At 39.4% G+C, this 20,332-nt stretch overlaps 1 protein-coding gene across 1 annotated transcript in view; it reads right to left on the bottom strand.

Moving 5' to 3' along the window:
• Positions 1 to 1,257: 1,257 nt before the first annotated feature.
• Positions 1,258 to 20,332, bottom strand: part of cux1.L (cut like homeobox 1 L homeolog) — a 248,213-nt gene continuing 229,138 nt past the window's right edge. Inside the window, exons 15-23 of the mRNA XM_018246296.2 lie at positions 19,960 to 20,096; positions 17,651 to 17,717; positions 14,404 to 14,519; positions 13,055 to 13,171; positions 11,950 to 12,033; positions 8,775 to 8,831; positions 7,673 to 7,753; positions 5,237 to 5,301; positions 1,258 to 1,882 (exon numbers count right to left, since the gene is read on the bottom strand). Coding sequence (XP_018101785.1) covers positions 1,822 to 1,882; positions 5,237 to 5,301; positions 7,673 to 7,753; positions 8,775 to 8,831; positions 11,950 to 12,033; positions 13,055 to 13,171; positions 14,404 to 14,519; positions 17,651 to 17,717; positions 19,960 to 20,096 — 785 coding nt within the window. The 3' untranslated portion in view covers positions 1,258 to 1,821. The remainder of the gene's footprint in view (positions 1,883 to 5,236; positions 5,302 to 7,672; positions 7,754 to 8,774; positions 8,832 to 11,949; positions 12,034 to 13,054; positions 13,172 to 14,403; positions 14,520 to 17,650; positions 17,718 to 19,959; positions 20,097 to 20,332) is intronic.

The following is a 20,332-nucleotide window of genomic DNA, read 5'->3' on the forward strand; positions in this document are numbered from 1 at the left end:
TAATAGACTGATTGATGGATGGGAAATGCTAATCAATAGCTGCAGGGATAAAAGCAGCAACATTTTGGGCAATATGATGTTGTTTAATTTCTAGAATGGAGTTTGTCAGCACCTTGCCATTGATTCTGGCAACAGGCATCCATCTTGCTAATCAGATCCACTAAATATATATATTTGGCATCTAATGCATAATCATTATCAGGCGTCTTGTAAACTGCTTGCTATATCCTTTCCCTGTACCTCTATAGTAAGCCTGGCAAATGCTAGCTCTGGCCATCACTTCTATTTAGCAGAATAATAAATGTTAACCCCGTGCATTGTGGGTATTTTGGGCACGAATATGCAATTTTAGGCGATATAATTTTCTCTTGTATAAAGCTCATTTCTGTACTATTGGCATGGCTATGAGAAACCTCCCCTGCAGCCCCCAATGTTTATTAATATCAATATAGGAACCTCTTCTTATATAAACTTGCACCCTGCCACCAAAATCCACAGAAGGAAATCATTCTTCCGTGGTTCTATTGATCCATTCTATCAGCAAAACAAGTGACTATTAAAGGGATCCTGTCATCGGAAAACATGTTTTTTTCAAAACACATCAGTTAATAGTGCTACTCCAGCAGAATTCTGCACTGAAATCCATTTCTCAAAAGAGCAAACAGATTTTTTTATATTCAATTTTGAAATCTGACATGGGGCTAGACATTTTGTCAGTTTCCCAGCTGCCCCTGGTCATGTGACTTGTGCCTGCACGTTAGGAGAGAAATGCTTTCTGGCAGGCTGCTGTTTTTCCCTTCTCAATGTAACTGAATGTGTCTCAGTGAGACATGGGTTTTTACTATTGAGTGTTGTTCTTAGATCTACCAGGCAGCTGTTATCTTGTGTTAGGGAGCTGTTATCTAGTTACCTTCCCATTGTTCTTTTGTTTGGCTGCTGGGGGGGGGAAAAGGGAGGGGTGATAGCACTCTAACTTGCAGTACAGCAGTAAAGAGTGATTGAAGTTTATCAGAGCACAAGTAACATGACTTGGTGCAGCTGAGAAATTGACAATATGTCTAGCCCCATGTCAGATTTCAAAATTGAATATAAAAAATCTGTTTGCTCTTTTGAGAAATGGATTTCAGAGCAGAAGTCTGCTGGATCAACACTATTAACTGATTCATTTTGAAAATTTTTTTTTTCCCATGACAGTATCCCTTTAAGGAATCTTCCATGCTTCACCTGTGATTGATTTCCACCTTAGACTTCCCCCCATTAACCCAACATAAAAACCACTAATGTACGAATACTTAAAAGAGAGCAGATGTCTGATAGCCAGCAATAAAAACAGACATTTTGGAGTTTGTTGCTAAGGCCAGAATGGTAATTAGGATTACTTGAGCTCACGTTACTGGTAAGGCTCACTGCTTTCTGTAAAGGTGAAAGATTTGGGGTGGAAGGAGATGTTTTCTGCAGGAAACTGCAGTGAAAATGAAACTTCCTGATAAAGATCAGGCACATTTATTCTTGTTCATATTGCAGATTTAGGTTTGGCTTTGCTCTCTTTTAAGAAGCACCAGCACCGGAACTAAAGAAATGAACTGCCCACTAAGATATTGACCCGAACGTGGCAGGTCAATGTCCAGCCTAAATGGATATCTGCCTATTTAAAAATGTATAAGAAATCCATTTTCTCAGCTCCTGTGTCTGCTGCTTTGCAGAATTGAAAAGATCAGTGAGTCTGGGTCATGCAGCTGTGCCTAATGCAAATATCACAGACACATCCGCTCATTTGGTCTTGTTTTGGCCGCAGGAGGCTGGAGACGCCCCTCGCGTTCCCTATTGCCACATGGCTCCATTTTCTCCGTTCTCATGGAACTTGTGCAAGTGATCAGAGTACCTGTACGGGACAGAGCAAAAGAACATCATGTTGGTTACTGCTACACACCAGTGCATATGAGAAATTATATATTATTATATATTATTATAGGAGGTCAAGTGACGGAATTGGGAAGGGGCCTTGGCTGGTGGGGCCCGCAGGGTTTTTTCTCTGTATCCTACTGGCCCAGTCTGACCCTGGCCAAGGGTGCCTGCACAGACGATCCTGCTGTAATGTGTGTGTGCCGCTTGCTGAAAAGCCCAGTACCCCCTCTGGTGCCATATTTAGCTTCAAGTATCCAGTGGCAGTTTATAATTGCATATCTTTCTCATATACATATATCATATACTTGTAATATGCCCAAACCCTATTCCACTCCAATAAACTTGTCCACATAATATGATTATTCTACAAAAACAGCTGGGAGCTATGACAAATAGGGAATAGTCACATCAGTGACTGTTAATAATCACTGATGTGTCCTACAACCAGGCCAGGGAACTCTGGGGTCATTTTAATAATCTTGAATTCAAGTAGCAGAGGGAACATTATTTCCTGTAATGCACAATTCTCAATGACCAAGTGCCATCACTATGATATGTGACATCACTATTGGCTCATTATAACTAGAGATGCACCCAATCCTAAAGCCTCCACAAAAAAAAATTCTGCCCAATACTGAACGGAATCTGAACCTTAATTTACATATTCAAATATGAGAAAAGTAAAAAGAAATTGTCCTCAACTATAAACAAAAAATTGTCACATTCAGTTGTCTAATGCTTTATAGTCACAAGACTATCTGTCTTTATTTTAGCACTGAAAAAAGTACTAGAATTCTGCTGAATCCCAAACTGAATCCTGGATTCAGCACATCCCTAATGAATATATCATTAAGTATTGTTAATGAGGATACATTTTACATGCCTCTTATTATAAAGAAAGAATTGTTCAGTGTACCTTCCTAAAAAAGCAATACGTTTTCCGAACGAAAGAGGTGTGATTACCAAAATAATGTGTTATAGAAATGAAAAGAAGTAAAACCCCTCTCTATTCAATTGACCACCAATTAAAGAAAATTCAAATATTAGTGCAGCAGTGTCAGAGTTTATTAACAGTTTCGTTAATGGTTACTAACCCAGTGTTGCTTCAATTATTGGGCAGCCATTGCTGGGTTACCCAATAAAGTGCTAATTCATTAGCAATTAAAAATCATGTAACAGGATTAATCAATATTGTGCTATAAAGTGCTAGTGCTTCAAATGAAATTAAGAAGTTAACTTAAATAACCAGGATTAAATTGACCCAGGTGAGATTAAAGTTAATTCATTATTATATATCACACATTAAAATCCATTCATTATAGAAGATTGTAGATAACCGACTAACTGTTAAAAAGTAAACTTTACTAAATTCATTAAAATTGCTATCCACAGCAGTAAATGAAGGGAGAATTTCACTGCATACAGTCAGGTTTCTTATAAAAATGGTACACATGTTTTAATTAAAGTATATTGGAGATAGGTTTCTTTTTCATTAAAGAAAGTAAAAATGGGATTTTATTTTTTTGCCTTTACATGCCCTTTAAATAATAAAATGAGAATTTAAATTCAGTTTGCTATCTGGCCAAATCTATTGTGAAAGATGCTCTCTCTACTGATGCTGTATGTGCTTAATGCACAAAAGCACAAGATATCTAAGATTTGAAATAATTGTGAATTTGTTAAACATGGTCAGAATATATAAGAGGAGTATCAGAGGTCCTTCAGCTATGGCTGAACTATAACTCTGAGCATTCCATGACATTGTGTGATTCAGTTGAATTGAATGTCCCTGAAAGGAAACTTTTCTCCTGGTCACATTTGTGCAGCACTGAGACATTTTACTCCTTTTCCCATTAGACACGATGCATCCCGGGAGGAAGTGTTTTCTATGGAAAGTGATATCCTTGGGTTTGCAGGCTCCGGGGAGATGAGAGGAAGTTGTTTATGGAGATTGTGGGAATGGGAATCACTATCATTCACCTGCCACTTCATTGTCACAAAGCCAACACTTACATAACGGCCTGGCCTCAGTGCACTGAGCTGCGCTATAGGTGGGGAAATACAATGGGGTAAAGTTTGCAGGTAATTCCAGCAGCAATGAGGTTCGTTGTGGATCTCTACAGACTCGCTGTGAAATGAATCACAGTGCACAGTAGCCACCCTCTATATTGTGTTGCTTTTTTGGTACCTATGGGCTTCCAATAAGGGTACATACTAAAAACTGCCTTCTGGACACTGGAATGGTGACATGTGCTTGAGCTACTGGTCAGTTTTCAGGGGAACTAAATTCTTGGTAACAGAGTGAAAATTGGGGCCTCTGCTAGGGTTGCCACCAGGCCGGTATTTTACCGGCATAGCCGGTAAAACACCTGCCAGGGCCGGGGCCGGTATTGCAAATTTACCGGCAAAGCAGCTGCCGGTAATTTGTAATAGCCTTTACAAAAGCCCTTGTCCTCCAGTAAAATCTTACATTTCCTTTGGCTTCTGCGATGTGGCCCCGGCCCTTTTGCGGCGCTGACCGCCGGCTCCGCCCTCTTTTGCATCACGGCCCGCCCTTTATTACCCACACCACTGGCCGGTATTTTTTTTTTTTAAAAAGGTGGCAACCCTAGCCTCTGCTAATGACTAGTTCATATGCTATTAGGCTCTAGTGTGAATGTGACACCTAAGCTGGCCATACAGGGCAGATTTAAGCATCCGATATTGGTCCAATTCTGAGTGTATCTGCCCGTGTGTGGGGCGTTCCGACTGGCCTCCCCTATCGATATCTGGTCAAAAATCTCCTGCGATCCAGGACCTCATCGGCTAGTTGATGCAGTCCTCGTCCTGTCGGCCATAGTTGTAATGTGATCGTTTGGCCCTAGGGCTGAATGATCAGATTAACCCGATATCGTCCTGCCGTTGGTGGGAATTTTGGGAAAAGATCCACTCACTTGCCAACCTCACCAAACGAACGGATCTTATAGTGTGTGGCCACCTCTCCTCATGCAGGTTAAGAGCACAGATCAATATTCAGAGTTGGCTATGTGGGCTAAATCGTACTTTGAAAAAAGTAACATGATTTTACCTTTCGTAAGAACTCATTACCCTTGACCAGAGGACTAATCATGTACAGTGTGTGAGCAACATTGGCTTCATAATGTTTAAGTCAACGCAACAACAATAACATTGCGAAGAAGCAAAATCAGACTTGTAAAGCCTTCCCCCATGGAGGCACCAATAAATATATCATCATGCTAGAGAGGAGCAGCTGAGCAGCAAGAGGACTTAATGGGCCAGCCAGCACTTACTATTACTCTATCTTTATAGAGATACATATGTATACACATACTTTTTGGCACAGTAAGCAGCACAGTCTCTCTCCACACTCTCGCTCCAGGCCGTCTTGTACAATACCTGTTAAAAGAAGGAAGATAATGCACTTAATACTAGACACTGTTACTTGTTGCAGCAGCTTGTGACCATTTCAGCCACAATTTGAACCATTTATTGCAGTGGATCATGTGATGATATAAGTAATACCATTAAGAGCCAAAGAATATATTTGTTTAAAAGGGGTTTTATTCCTAACAGGAGTGTGAGATTGCATCTTAAAGGAGAATTCATGCGCAGTTGGAGTAAGTTTCCGGTCGCAAACCACTGTGCATGCACCGAAAGTCACGATAATTTGTGATTTTCGGCGCATGCGCAGTTGTTCGATACCGGAAATATACTCCAACTGCGCATGTGGCGAAAATGCTGTCAGGTTACGAAGATTACCGGAGAAGAAGAAGATGGCTGCTGTGAACGTTGAGGCCAGAATCTGCACGGAGTAAAAAATTAGGGGCATTTGACCAGGGGGGTGGGGTTTTTTTATTACAGGTTGAATTCTCCTTTAAATGATTTTTTTAAATAATTTGCCCTCTTCTTCTGATGCTTTCCAGCCTTCAAATGGGGGGTCACTGACTATCTTTCTATTCAGGGCATCTCCTATTCATATTCCAGTCTCGTATTCAAATCAATGCATAGTTGCTAGGGTAATTTGGACCCTAGCAACCAATATTGTTGAAAATGCAAACTGGAGAGCGGCTGAATAGAAGAAAAAGTGAAAACCAATTGCAAATTGTCTCAGAATATCACTCTCTGCGTCATACTAAAACTTAATTTTAAGGTGAACAACCACTTTAATGATTGCATAGAAAGTACAGTATTTGCATCAATACCTATTAGTGGGCGATGCCATACGGTTTGCCTCAGGGTCATTCTATATAGATTTCAGCAATCATAAACAGATAGTGGTGCTGTTTGGTAAGCAGGCCTGGACTGGCAATCTGTGGGTTCTGGCAAATGCCCGAGGGGCTGCTGTGAAATGCCATAGACAGTGACTACTAAGTGGGCTGGTGGGGGCTGTTTGGGCCTCTGTGTACTAGGAATGCCAGGGCCTATTTTAAATCCCAGTCCAGTCCTGTTTGTAAGCTATGGGAAGTGAAATGTTCTGTACAGCTACTCTGACCATTGCTATACCATATTCTGCACAAAATGAAGATAAGATTGATTACATGAAGGCCTGAGTTTGATTCCCGCTGACAATTACTATTTGCCGTGAGCATGTCACTTAATCTTCCCCTTTAAGATGTTGCATGAACACATAATACCGCCAGGAAACCCTTAGCATACATAAGAAGAAGAATTGATTCAAGTGATGAAAGCAGCTCTCTGTCTATCCATAAATCATAACACCCACTGTGCAGAAGTCCCCTGCTTTAGAGAACACCTACTTGTCTCTCATAATAACCCCCAGAGGACACAAAAAACCCCTAACCCAAAAATAGAGAGTGAGAGTCTAAATAGCAAGTGTGGGTAGTTCTGCAAATCAACCTTTCAGCTACCTGCACTGCCTCCACTGAACTGAAACAAGGACAAGGCAAATAAGCACTAGTATATATGAACCGTATACTGTATATATACCCTGCAAGCCATGATGTGGAATGATATGCAATGTCTGAGACATATTTCAAGGTACATCTGATCTGTAGGAGCAGCGTTTAGAGATGGAAAAGTTGTATGTGTGTGTGTATATATATATATATAATCTCACTGGTCTATGGGACAATCTATTCAGCCTGATTTTGAGCAAATTTGGCAAAGATTCGCTATTTAGGTGATCTCTGCATAGGAGCAGATTTTAGTGTGTATGAGCAGCATTATTCTAGGTTAGCTGCAGTTAACGGTTCCATTCCTAGTAGCAGTTAGAATGAGTTGGCTCAAGATAATCTGAATTATTTTTAAGGTAATAATGATTGCATTTGTAAGGCTGAATCTGAAAGCCACATTTTCACATATCGCTTAGCACTAGATGTTATTCTTTAGAGCTCTATGATATTCTTCTATGGCTGCAGGCAGACGGGACAGTGTCACCAGAGACACTCACCAGGGAATGTTACAGGCTAATTATTACATTTTACATGGGAAATTGCTGCACATCATTCAGATTGCTGGAAGTGAAACTTTTTGATGCTGATAATCTCTGAGCCTTAGCTTTCATCAGAGAGTTTCTATTCCATAGAACATGAAAGAAGTAAAACACTGATACAGCTCCTTGTGGGGGGACTTGTGCTAAGATCTAAAAGCATTTTTTATATTTTATGCTAAATATACTGTATATATACTGAATATACTGGTTTTTTTTCTTGAGACAGTTGGCCATATCTCTAAATGATTGATATTTTACTGCAGTGAAGTGCAAGCTTTTGGAACAAAATGGATTCATGCAAACAAAGTTACTTACCAAAAAGACCAGAGAATGCAGGAAAAGGGTGTAGAAAAAGGCAATGGTCCGAGCCATTTTGTTAGAAAGAATGAGTTTTCCCTAGAAAAGTAAAGAGATTTCACATTATGAGATATATCAGTAATTTGTTATTTTTCCAGCTGATCTGCAAGAAGACCCACCTTTTCTCAAACACATTACAGAATTATTACGTATTCATCATAGAACATGTTAAGACATACAGGCACAAGCTTCTATAGCCTAAGAGCTTACACTTATTGCCTTACATTATAGCAAATGTAATCTTCCAACCAATTATAAAGCTCTGTAATATTAGGGGTATAACTACAGAGGATGCTGGGTTTGTGCCCATACCCAGCCCTGATGTGGGTATCAAAAATAAGATCTTCATTGCAGAATAAAAGAAATATGCATTGTGAAGTGACCTGAGCTGTTGAGTGACAATGGCGATTGAGGGCATTGGAATTTGGAGGAGGGGCATCTTGGAGCATAATTGGGCACTCATTTCCATAGCCCATCACATTCAAGCTATGCATTTGTAAATGCACCTAACATTGTGGCCATAGAAATCAGTAGATGACTGATGAGGTGAACAATTTTTAAGTGCTAGACCACGTCTCTTACTGTTCATACACAAAGCCCAGAGAACGACTGAGCACCCCTATTCCTGCCCCTGATAAATACAGCTCTGCCAAATTAGTTCCTATAGAGAAAGGAAGGACTGCCTTCCCAATCTTAAACTCAACCTGCAAGTCATTTAGTTAAAAGTAATGAGTACAATGTAGAGGTTTCAATATACAGTATGGCAAAGGCCAACTTTAGCTTTACTTTGATGTTAGCATTAGATTTGGGAAGCAAAGTTGAAGTCTGGCTCAGGTAAATAACAAGGGGATCAACCCATTTTGGATGCCTATACAAAGGGATGGACATCTATAGAAATCTATATAATCTATTTTATTATCAATGCAATTTATGTGAGGATGCATTTTCATTTAAGAACATCTAGGCATAAAATAAATGCCCCATAATACTAAAATGCTGGAAATAAGAAAGTTGGAAGGAGCAGTTATTGGTGCATTAAAAGCAATGGGCCATAATTTACCATGCCGAGCGTTGCCTTGTCCCACGGACTGAGACTCAGATACTTCCTCTGGCGTTCCTGAAATCCAAGCACAATGCTTTCAGACGTTTGCTGAATATCTGATTATGAATATGGCGAGACAGCACAAATATAATAGCATCACTTTAAAAAGTGCAAATCATTTTAAATATGTATTTTGTTGGGATACAAAGAATTTACAGTCATTTACAAAAGATGTATGACACCAAAACAAGCCAAAGTTCTGCTTGTTTCCTATTTGCCTGACTGTACTCCCATTGCTGTACCTTATCACAAACCATTTTCATTTTCATGTTCATTTTTTTAATCATAATTCCCCATTTTATTATAATTTTACCCTTAATTCAGCATTGATTGTTTAGTGCTTAAAGGAGAAGTATCCCCCCTTGTTCAACATAAGTGCAATGAACAGTGTTTGTACTGATTATGCTTTATGGCTATTGTTTTAATTAGAAATATGTATTTTTAATTTTTTTTTATTCCTTAATGTCAAAATCTGAAATTGACACATTCTACTTCCTGTTCCTAATGAGCACAGTCAAAGCAGATCATCAGTCCACTGCGAAACGTCTGTATAATGAGCTGCTCTTTATCTATAAAGGTGAATGGCAGGAGACAGCACATTTTTTGGCCAACCAAGAAAATGGAAGAATAACAAATCTATTTAGCAATCGAAAATGTGTTATTCATATACGTCTCACTAAGTGCATTCTGTCTGTTAGCTTTAGGAAGCATCATGTGGTTTCAGGTAAATAATATCAAGACCGCAAAGTAAATATGGAGGTTGATTTCCAACGAAAAAGATCTATAAACTCTGGCTCACGGTTTATGATTTGGCTTCTGCAAGCAAACATCAAATATTAACATTTAACAATCAATTTTATTATCTGCTGGGTAGGCACACAGTATGGCGTGTCCTTATGCAAACTCCAAAAACAAACACAAAATAGTCTCTTGACTGAACAAGTGCATATTATATATATTTTGTAACATCATAAACACTGAAATGCAATACTGTGCTTAAGTAAAAATGACAGAGTTCTAAAAATGACAGAAGAAAAAGCTAAAAAGATCCCTGATGATGTTTTTTTTTTTTTAAAAAAAAGTTCTGCTCTGTAGTTAACAGTAAGCCCAGCCATAGCTTTTGCTCCTGGCACTCCGATCACTGTTATAGGAAACACATACACAGGAGAGAAGAGACAGCAAGTATCACTATAAACAATGGTAGCCATATTCCTTTGCGATAGTCACACCTGTGTGTTCAGTGCAATTGCTCCCAATTTGCATCAAAGTGCATGTGCATTGGTGCATCAGCCGCAGTTACATCACATGCATGTCTCTCTTGCTGGAATCATCAGAAATCCCACTGCATTGTGATTGAGCCCCATAAATTACCCCTTGTGCCAATTAAAGGACAAGGAAAGCCTAATCCACCGGCAACCCCTAGGCCTAAGGAATTATATTTTAAGCCTTTTTTCCCCAGACCACACTCCTCTTTAAAAAAATGCACCTGCTGGGGGATTATCCCTGGACTGGTAATTTACTGGCTGATGCCAGTGTTGTTAATAAGGGCAGAGACAAACGCTTATATTCGGGGAGATTAGTCGCCCAGTGACAAATCTCCTCTTCTTCGGGGCGACTAATCTACCCGAACTGCCTCCCGCTGGCTAGAGTGTAAATCGCCGGCGGATGGCATTGTGTTCTTCGTTTTCCGAAGTTGACCAAAGTTGCCTCACGAGGAAACTTTGGGCGACTTTGGAAAACGAAGTGCTACTAGTGCCAGCCCACTGGCAATTTAGATTCTAGATGACGGGAGGCAGTTCGGGGAGATTAGAGGCGATTTATCGCTGGGTGACTAAATCTCCCCGATTCTGAGCGCATGTCCCTGTCCTGAAAAATAAAAATACAGGAAGGATAGTAGTTTTTTCCATAAAAGTTGGCGACCCTAGTGAGATATAGGGATAGTGGCTAAGTGGCCTAGACCAGTGGTCCCCAACCAGTGGCTCATGAGTAACATGTTGCTCGCCAACTCCTTGGATGCTGCTCTCAGTGGCCTCAAAGCAGGTGCTTATTTTTGAATTCCAGGCTTGGAGTCAAGTTTTAGTTGCATAAAAAGCATGTATGGTGCCAAATAGAGCTTCCTATAGGCTGCCAGTCCACATAGGGGCTACCAAATAGCCAATCACAGCACTTATTTGGCACCTCCAGGAACGTTTTCATGCTTGTGTTGCTCCCCAACTTTTTTTACATTTGCGTATGGCTCATGGGTGAAAAAAGTTGGGGACCCCCGGCCCAGACAGAAAATAAATAAAAGCCAGATGGCCATGTCTGTTCAAGGGGAGTGTTCTGGCATCATTGGGTGTAGCTAGTGGAACAGGGATTTTCGTATACCCTGTAGAGACACATACCATATAATCGGCTTACAAGGTATTCCTCTGTACTAAGCACAAATCATCTGAAATATTTAAGGGTATTTTAGCTTGTTGATATGATTCAACTTTTTTCTAAATGTGGAGTTTTGTTCCAATGTAGAATCTCATTTTACTGAATATAAAATCCTGAACTGAAATTCTGTGTGTAGATTCCAGACTAGCCTGCTGATCCTTAACATGGTCCAGGGGATGGGTTAATCACATGACCAAGACTTGGTAAAGGAGCTGGTAAATGAGTTACATGAACACCAGTGAGATGCTAAGAAGGGTGTTCTGGTTGCACAGGAAGAGGTACACAGCCCACTCATTAATCACACTGAAATGCTGACAAAGTGCTTAAATCTCTCTTTGTTTTTTCAGAAATGCAGTTGCTTAATCCTCAAGTAACTCTGTCTGGACAGAAGCACCAAGCTCAGTCGGGAATTTGAATCTGAGGCAGAAGTCAGGCGAACCAGATATAGAATGAGATTTTATTCCAACACACTATATGGCTCACCAAGTCTGCCCCTTCATCACAAATAAACCCTATAAAGCAGAACAATGAAGCTTACACTTTGTACCGGCAAGAACTGGATGTCATTATTTCAGCCATACTCATTGGTCTCTGACCTTGGCACACAAGCCTAAAACTTTACATAAAAATCTGTAAACTTTTACATACAATCCGCATACAGAGACATAAACACGGCATTAGCTTTGGCCTTCAGATCCAAGAAGGACTTTACCTTTCTGCTAAAGGATGTGAATGGGTCGAGTCGTTCTTCATACTGGGAAGAATAACGTAGCTCAGTGTCATCGCTTTTGCTTCCCTGAAATGAAAGCCAATAAATACATATAAATTATTAGCAGCAAATCATTGTTTTACCCTAAAGAATGGGAAGGCAAATTGTATACTTAGTATCACAAACAGAAAAAGAAGCCTACACAATGGAATGAGCGGTTCATTTTATTCTAGAAACAGGAATGGAGTGGCCTCTGGTGGTAGAATGAGATATGACACCCAGATACTGACCTTAAAAAATGTATTAGTATACCATGAGAAAAAAACCACCAAGACAAATTAAACTTTAAAATTGCACAGTCTTTATTAAGAAATAACTTATCGAAACTCTGCTTGCGCTCCTCTTCAGAAAAGGCGACACGGCGACAATCCATCGCGTGGTGCTCAATTTCTCCTCTCTGGCTATCTCCTATAAGGAAGGCAGGGAGGAGAAATCGAGCACCGCAAGATGGATTGCTGGATCGCCTTTTCTGAATATTTTCTGGTATACTAATGAATTTTTTTTAAAAATTTTGTTAATTTTGAATTTTTGGACCTTTAAGTAAACGACTGATATGAGTGGACATTCTAAAATGATTAAAAACACTTTTTCTTTTTGAATCAACAGTTAAACCCCGAATTTTCACTCTCCAGGGGACCAGAAAAAATTTTTGGGAAAAAATGTAAAATGGTGGTGAATTAAGCATTTAGCATATAAATGGCGTAAAGGCAAAAAAGGAAGATGTTGGAATAACATTCACAGGGGATCAACAGGGGATTTCAAGAACTGTCTGAAATGATGGCATAAAATACAGGAAAACCTACTTATAATCTGGGAAATGATCCCAATGAAATGCATACAATTTAAATGTATAAAAAAAATAAAATCTGGGAAAGTGTAAAACGAGGGAATGTAAAATCGGTTTGTTTGCAGTGGAAATATCTACAGAGGCAGTGTAACCCCCATATATATGGGGCAGATCACAAGAAAGAGCCATATGTTGTTTAACTGGGTTGGAGGCGATATCAGGTCCATTTGGACATATTGGTGTAAATCCCATGAAACTCACCCTCCCTGGGTAGCTTTGCAGAAATTTAATTTTCTCATACAGCTTAATGTTGTCTGCTCTCAGGTTATCCAACTCAGTCTGAAGAGCTCTCATGGTATGATGCATCATCCTATTCTCCTAAACACACACCAAAGGATATAGAAACATATTTTAATGGCAACAAGTTTCAAAAACAACTTTAGTTCAATACTTGTAAAGTAGAAGAGAGGAACAAGGGGTAGTAATGTGTAATTAATTAATCTGTGATGTAGTGGTTTAGATAAATGTCTTGTTTTATGATACGGATTCTCAACTCAGGATAACTGTATGTGTCTTTAAAGACCCTGGGCAGGATCAGTTACCCTTTATTTAAAGGGGACCTGTCACCCAAAAAAATTATTCCGAATCCTATTTAATCATGTTCATCAAGCGAAATAAACTTTAATTACACTACATATATTATTTGAATTATGTTTCCTTCAGTCTGGAAACTCATAATTATAGCAAGCAGGCAGGAGCCAATTTGTGGACACTGTATCTTGTATCATTGTGGACACTGTATCTTGCCTTGTATCATCTCAGAATCTTGTTTGTGCATCAGAATGGGGGACCTGATGTCCATCCCCATGCCTTGGCTACACAATTAAATGGTGAAGAGAACTGGGGGAATATGTGGAAAGCAGTGACATCTAGGAAGTGCTGAATGGAAAGTAAAAGTAATTGCTTGACCCACCTCTATGTCTAAGGCATAGAGGAGGGGCAGGCAATATTTGATTGACAGCTGAGATTTTTGAATGAGTTTACACCAACTATGAACACTTTAATAAAAAAAAGAATTTGGATTTCATGTTTAATTTGAAAAGGACTTTTATTATACAGCTTTTTATGTCTGGGTGACAGGTCCACTTTAAAAGCCTAATTCATTTCATTTACTACACTGCTGCATGGAGATGCCTATGGTTGTTTTAATTATCCTAGCAACCAGGCAGCAGTGAACAATGTAAAGGAAAAGGAGGAGGTTAATATATAAGCAACTTGTATTTCGTTAGTATTACTATGCTTTTTACTTCTCCCATCCAGATGCTGCCTACTCCTTCCCCCGGATCAGCACAATCTAAATCTTAGTCCTTGTCCGTGTTTCCTGTCAAATAATGATCTTTTAGGTGGAAACGCTGAGGGACAGAATCAAGTGTGTTTACACTGGAAACAGGAGACATGGCAAAAGCCATAAGAAAAACACTGAAGCAAATTGGAAACAGGCAGAGACAGCGTGGGCAGAAACGAAAGTGACCCAAGAGAAACAAATCAGAGAAAACACATGGATCAGTTCACAGTTCAGACACACTGAAAAAACATCAGTGCCAGCCTACCGCTTCCAGCTCCTGGTTTCTTGCCCTGAATCGCTCCCTCTGACTGGATATGATGGACAAAAGAGAGTCCATTTGGCCTTCGGGAAGTGGAGGACTTGCAGTGTTTGCAGGATAACCTAAAAGGACAAAAATCATAAAAAAAAGTAGCTTCCTCGGTCCCCATCCCAGAATCTATGAAAACCTAACCCGTGTTATATATATATATATATGTATAGGCATGGTATAGACTGAGATCGAGATGCATACAATACAAATAGATGGAGGGGTCTTTTGCTTTTAGTGTATATATTAAGCATCCCAAAAGCGTGTGCCGTAACAATAGCAAAGGGTCTTATAGAGGAATTATTTGTCTCTATGGCCTGTTTTATTCACCTACCAGAGCTGTAAGTCTTGCCTTGAAGAACAGATTGCTCATGGAAGTGAACAGGGCAAGAGGAATAATACCAGGCATCTATTACTTATCAACTTGGGTTTAATGCCTTAGGAGAGGATACTTTCTTATTCTGCATACTATGTTATCATATTGATTTTTATGGTTTATTGTGAAAACCAAATAAAATATTTCAAGGAGAGGATACAATCGTTTCCAGTTGGTGTCAATCTGTATCCAAGCTTCTGTCACTTTAGTTTAACTTGGGATTACCCTAACTGGAATTTTGACACATCTGGTACAGGTATGGGATCTCATATCAGGAAAACCCGTTATCCAGAAAGCTACAGAAAGCCCATCTCCCATAGACTCCATTTAATCCAAATAATCCAAATTTTTAAAAATAATTTCCTTTTTTCTCTGTAATAATAAAACAGTACCATGTACTTGATCCCAACTAAGATATAATTAATCTTTAATGGAGGCAAAACAATCCTACTGGGTCTATTTCATGTTTTAATCTTATTTTAGTAGACTTAAAGTATGAAGATCAGAATTATGGAAAGATCCATTAACCAGAAAAACCCAGATCCCATACCTGTACATGAAAATCCAGGGAAAGTTCTTTCAGTAGGGTGCTGAATGGTTTGCGAACAAGAAATATCTTATGTATCATATTGGAAGTCATGACTGTAACCCCTTTGAAAAAAAGCCAATACACTTAACACCCAGTTATCTCATTTATTTTGAGTTTCCCACTGGGCAAAGGAATTCTGTTTGAGGAAGTATTTCATTATATCCACCGCAAGGCCCTTTTGCAGAACAATATCAGAGGTATTTTTATTATTAAATTAGTATCTTATTATTGTGCCATCATCTTCTTGTGTGTAGCACGTGCAAGCATGTACAGATAGGCGTCTTTAAATATGCCACTGCCATCTTTTATAGACAGCAACAGACTCACTGGTATAATACAGGTATGGGACCCAGGCCTGGAATTTGTGGAAAGGTCTCCTAGGCCCGGGTCTAGGGCAGCAGGATTTTAGGGGGGCAGCATACTTCCCAACCACACCCTCATTGGTTCAAAAACACTGGGGATGCACTGGAGATACAGTCATTTTTTAAATTTCACATGCACCAATCCCCATTGCTCCTGTCCCCCTGGAGGGGACTGGGGTGCCCAATATGTAAATCCGGCCCTGAAGTGACCTGTTATCCAGAATGCTCGGGACCTGGGGTTTTCCGGATAACTGGTTCTTTCCATATTTTGGGTCTTCATACCTTAAATCTACTAAATAAGTATTTAAACGTTAAACAATCCCAATAGGCTGGTATGATAAAGATTAATTATATCTTAGTTTGGACCAAACACAAGGTTCTGTTTTATTATTACAGAGAAAAAGGAAATGTATTTGACATTTTTTAATTATTTGGATAAAATTGAGTCTATGGGAGATGGCCTTTCCCTAATTCAGAGCTTTATGGATAACGGGTTTCCAGATAACAGATCCCATACCTGTACTGTGTACTTGAAATGGTTTTGTGCATGAGACGCCATGCAATGCAACTGAGCTGAAAGATTATAGCACCACTGATCAGCTGCTGTGCTATAACATTCAGTAGGGATACAGCACCCAGACCTTCAACACACATTGTTGCCTATGAGACACAGGGCTATGGATATTTGATCTATATAATAACATAGATGGCTAATTGTGTCTGCCAGGTTGTTTAGCAGTGACCTTAAAAGATTTATGGTGTTGACTGCCATTGGAGTCATTTTGTTACTAGCAGTTACTTATCTCTGATTATCCAAAGACAAGATTATTCAGCAGTGCTGTATTCGTGTTGACTAGTGAAAATGTATAAGCTAAAGTAAAATCACATCTCTTTACAAATGAAAACACCTAGGGGGTTATTTATCAAAGTCCGAATTTATCTCAACATTTCCAGCCACAAACTCCGATTTAATCCGCACAGGTTTTTTTAGGCGTATTTACTACTAGATTTTCCCGAAAATCTGATTTTCACATTTTTTTGGATTTTTCACCCAAAAACTCATATTTCTTATGCTTTTTGCCCGAAAACTCTGAAAACTTTGTGGTATTGCACGAAACCCAACGCCCATCAAAAAATCATTAGGACTTCTCCAATTGACTTATATGCAACCTCGACAGGTCTGAGATGTTGGATTTTCTGATTCAGACTTTTCCATCCTCGGGATATAATAAATTCAGAAAAATTTGTGATTGTTTAAAAGTCCGATTTTATACTAAATGATCACTCATTTTTTGGGATTTTTGCATTCGGAGTTTAGTAAATAACCCCCTAGAGTGGTGCTGTGCATTTGAATTTGAATGAATAATAAATACTTATATACCACTTAATAGCTCCTGTTTAACAGACCCTGACTGGTACACTGCAGTTTATTCCATAACCATTAAGCACAATGGAAGCTTGTTAAATAGACACATTTACTCATAATGTGTTTCACTCTCAAGGCCACTGCTCCATTGAGAAGTAGAACAAATATGGCATTTCCTGCTGAGACAGTCACAAGGATATAATGGCCTATGCTCATTAGTATATCCAGAAAAACTGAATGATCAATTACCGGTATATCCTGATACCCTGAAGCAATTATGGACATTTATGTTATGATTTGTATTTGTTGCCCTTTGGCAAAGACGTTTAAATTATTTACTTGGGGATGTCAACTAGTCCCTATGATCTGTCTCTGATATTTAGAACTGACTATAAAATTCTTGTAAAAGCGAGATGGAAGGCTTAATATTCTCCTAGCATTGCAGATATAACTCAGTGACCTGTACCACTGATCAGCTCCCCCTCCCACACTCAATATATCATCTTCATTACCATAAAATTGAGCACTTGCTTCTTTGATGGGCTCTAGGATCTTCTCCATAGTGACAATATCTGCACCCTGTTCAACACAAACAGAAAGAAGTTTAATGCTGTTGCTTTTATGGAGTAACTCATGAAGTAACAAGTAGCACAAATCCACCATTTACCTACAATATACAATTGCTTATATTAAATTCCTAAGGTCAGGTGAGATCTGACGCTCCGTTAATATATTTTTGAAGAAGTCTAGTTTTGTGGTTATTGATGATGGAAATCTATGTGTATCTGTATAATCCATATATTGGGGACTGGAATGATTATTTGCTGATCTGAGGGTACGAAAAAAAATGACATAAAACTATTAGTAAAGAGTTGTACTGGGTTTTGCCTTAAAGGAACAGTAACACAAAACATGAAAGCGTTTTAAAGTATTTAACATATAATATACTGTTAGCATGCACCGGTAAAAGATATGTCTTTGCTTCAGAAACACAACTATAGTTAAAATAAAGAAGCTGCTGTGAAGCCACAGGGGCAGCCATTCAAGCTGTAAAAAAAGGAAAAAAGCTAGCCGATAAAAGATAAGCCCTGTAGAATACAATGGTGTTTTATCTGTTATCTGCTATATAACCTGTGTCGTTTCTCATTTTTCCAGCTTGAATGGCTGGCCCCATGGCTACACAGCAGCTTGTTTATTTAAACTATAGTAGTGTTTCTGCAGCAAACACAGTTTTTGGTGTTATTTTTCCTTTAAGACCCCTTGAAATTCACAACTGATTACTATTAAATACACTTCATGCTTTTCTCAAGAGATCTTGCATTAGAAATTATTAAGGACAGCGCCAGGTTTTTTTGTGGGGGGAGTGGGGGGCAATTTAAAGATACCAGAACGAAGCAGATTTCACTATATGCCTTTAGTTTTTAATGATCTTGCTCATCTGTGTGTCTTCTCCATGCCTGGCTATTGGCTATAATGTTGGTGCATGCCAATAACTCTACCTGCGACACTATACTGTATACCATTACTTCTACTGTTTCCTACCATAGCCCCCCCCCCCCACATTATAAGAAAATTGGTGGCCAGGGCCCCTTAAACGTCCATGCCTTCCCGAAGTCAGCAGCTCTCAGAAAGATGGGGGGCCTGGCTAATCAAGTAAGTGTGGGGTGGCCAGGGCCCCCCTTACCCTCGGGGCCCCCTACAACTCTCCCCCCTGTCCCCTGATGGCTGCCCTGATGCCGTATCTCCAGTAGTTCATCATATAGTGATGGTTGTTGGGATTTTTTGGTTCAAGTGTCCCCTGGAAGTCTAATCTTGGGCCAGGGCTAACCTTAAGTTACAACAAGGTTTTTACCCCACATTTAACGCTGACTCAGCTTTCAAGTGTATCAAGCAGATCAAAAAAGGCGCAATTCCTAAATCTTACCTTAACTGGTTGAGCCTTATTTCCCCAGTGCTCCAAACCCCTAGTTTGGAAATCACTGCCATATAATACATTTAGGGGGTTAATTATCAAAGGTCGAATTTTAGAGTTTTTTTTATACCTCGAATTAACTCATAACCTTTTATTTCCGCAGGGAAAAAACTCAAAATAATTTGAATTATTCAAGATTTCTGGCAACACCCTCCAGAAAAAACGTGAACATTGTCATTGACTCCTACATGACCTCGACAGCTTTTAGATTGTCTATTTTTGGATTCAAGCTATTCCCAGCTTCGGGGCATAATAAGTTTAGAAACATTTGAGTTTTTTTTAACCTGGAAATGTAGGAGTTTTGACGCAAACAAAATAACCTTGAAAACTGGAAATTTTGTGGAAAACACAACTCCAACCTTAATAAATACATGTACCCACACTAGATCCTCGAGCAGCATACCATACCGATGATACTCGTCATTAAGTAAAACACAGAACCAACTCTCCATTCTGTCCCAGAGATTATTCTATAATGCAGAGGTCCCCAACCTTTTGTTCCTGCGAGCCACATTCAAAAGTAAAAAGAATTGGGGAGCAACAGAAGCATGAAAAAGTCCCTGGGGATGCCAAGTAAGGGTTGTGATTGGCTATTGAGTAACCCCAATATGGACTGACAGCCTACAGGGGTTGGCAGTACACCTGGTTTTTATAGAACCAAAACGTAATTCCAAGCCAGGAATTCAAAAAGAAACACCAGCTTTGAGGTCACTGAGAGAAACATCCAAGGGGATGTTGAGCAACATGTTGCTCCTGAGCCAGTGCTTGGGGATCACTGATATAAAACTAACTGGCTGAAAGATTTCCTAATGCCCACATCAACTATTAAAGCCATTGTTTAGGTAATACCTCAGCATCAGGGCGTTGTACAGCAGACAGGGACTGAATGGTGCTGAGATCATGTTCCAACTTGCTTATGAGATCCTTTTGTTCAGACATTGTAGCCACAGCTTCAGTGACTTGCACCTGGAGTTCTGCAGAGCGACCTGAGGAAAAACATACATTGCATTTAGTCTTATTAATCGCTTGGGCTGTTTGCTAATGATGTGCCACAAATAGTCATAGAAAGTCTGTCAGCACAAAAGGTCAGTGCATTAGATTAACAACTATGTGGCTTGGCGCTTTTGAATGTTAGTGATCAATTGGATGTACTGGGAAGGCAAGTAATGATAACAGGAAACAATTTCAGGTAAGACTTGACAAAGCTTCTCGAAAATGTAAT

Source organism: Xenopus laevis, chromosome 2L (assembly GCF_017654675.1).
Source record: "Xenopus laevis strain J_2021 chromosome 2L, Xenopus_laevis_v10.1, whole genome shotgun sequence".
NCBI lineage: Eukaryota > Metazoa > Chordata > Amphibia > Anura > Pipidae > Xenopus > Xenopus laevis.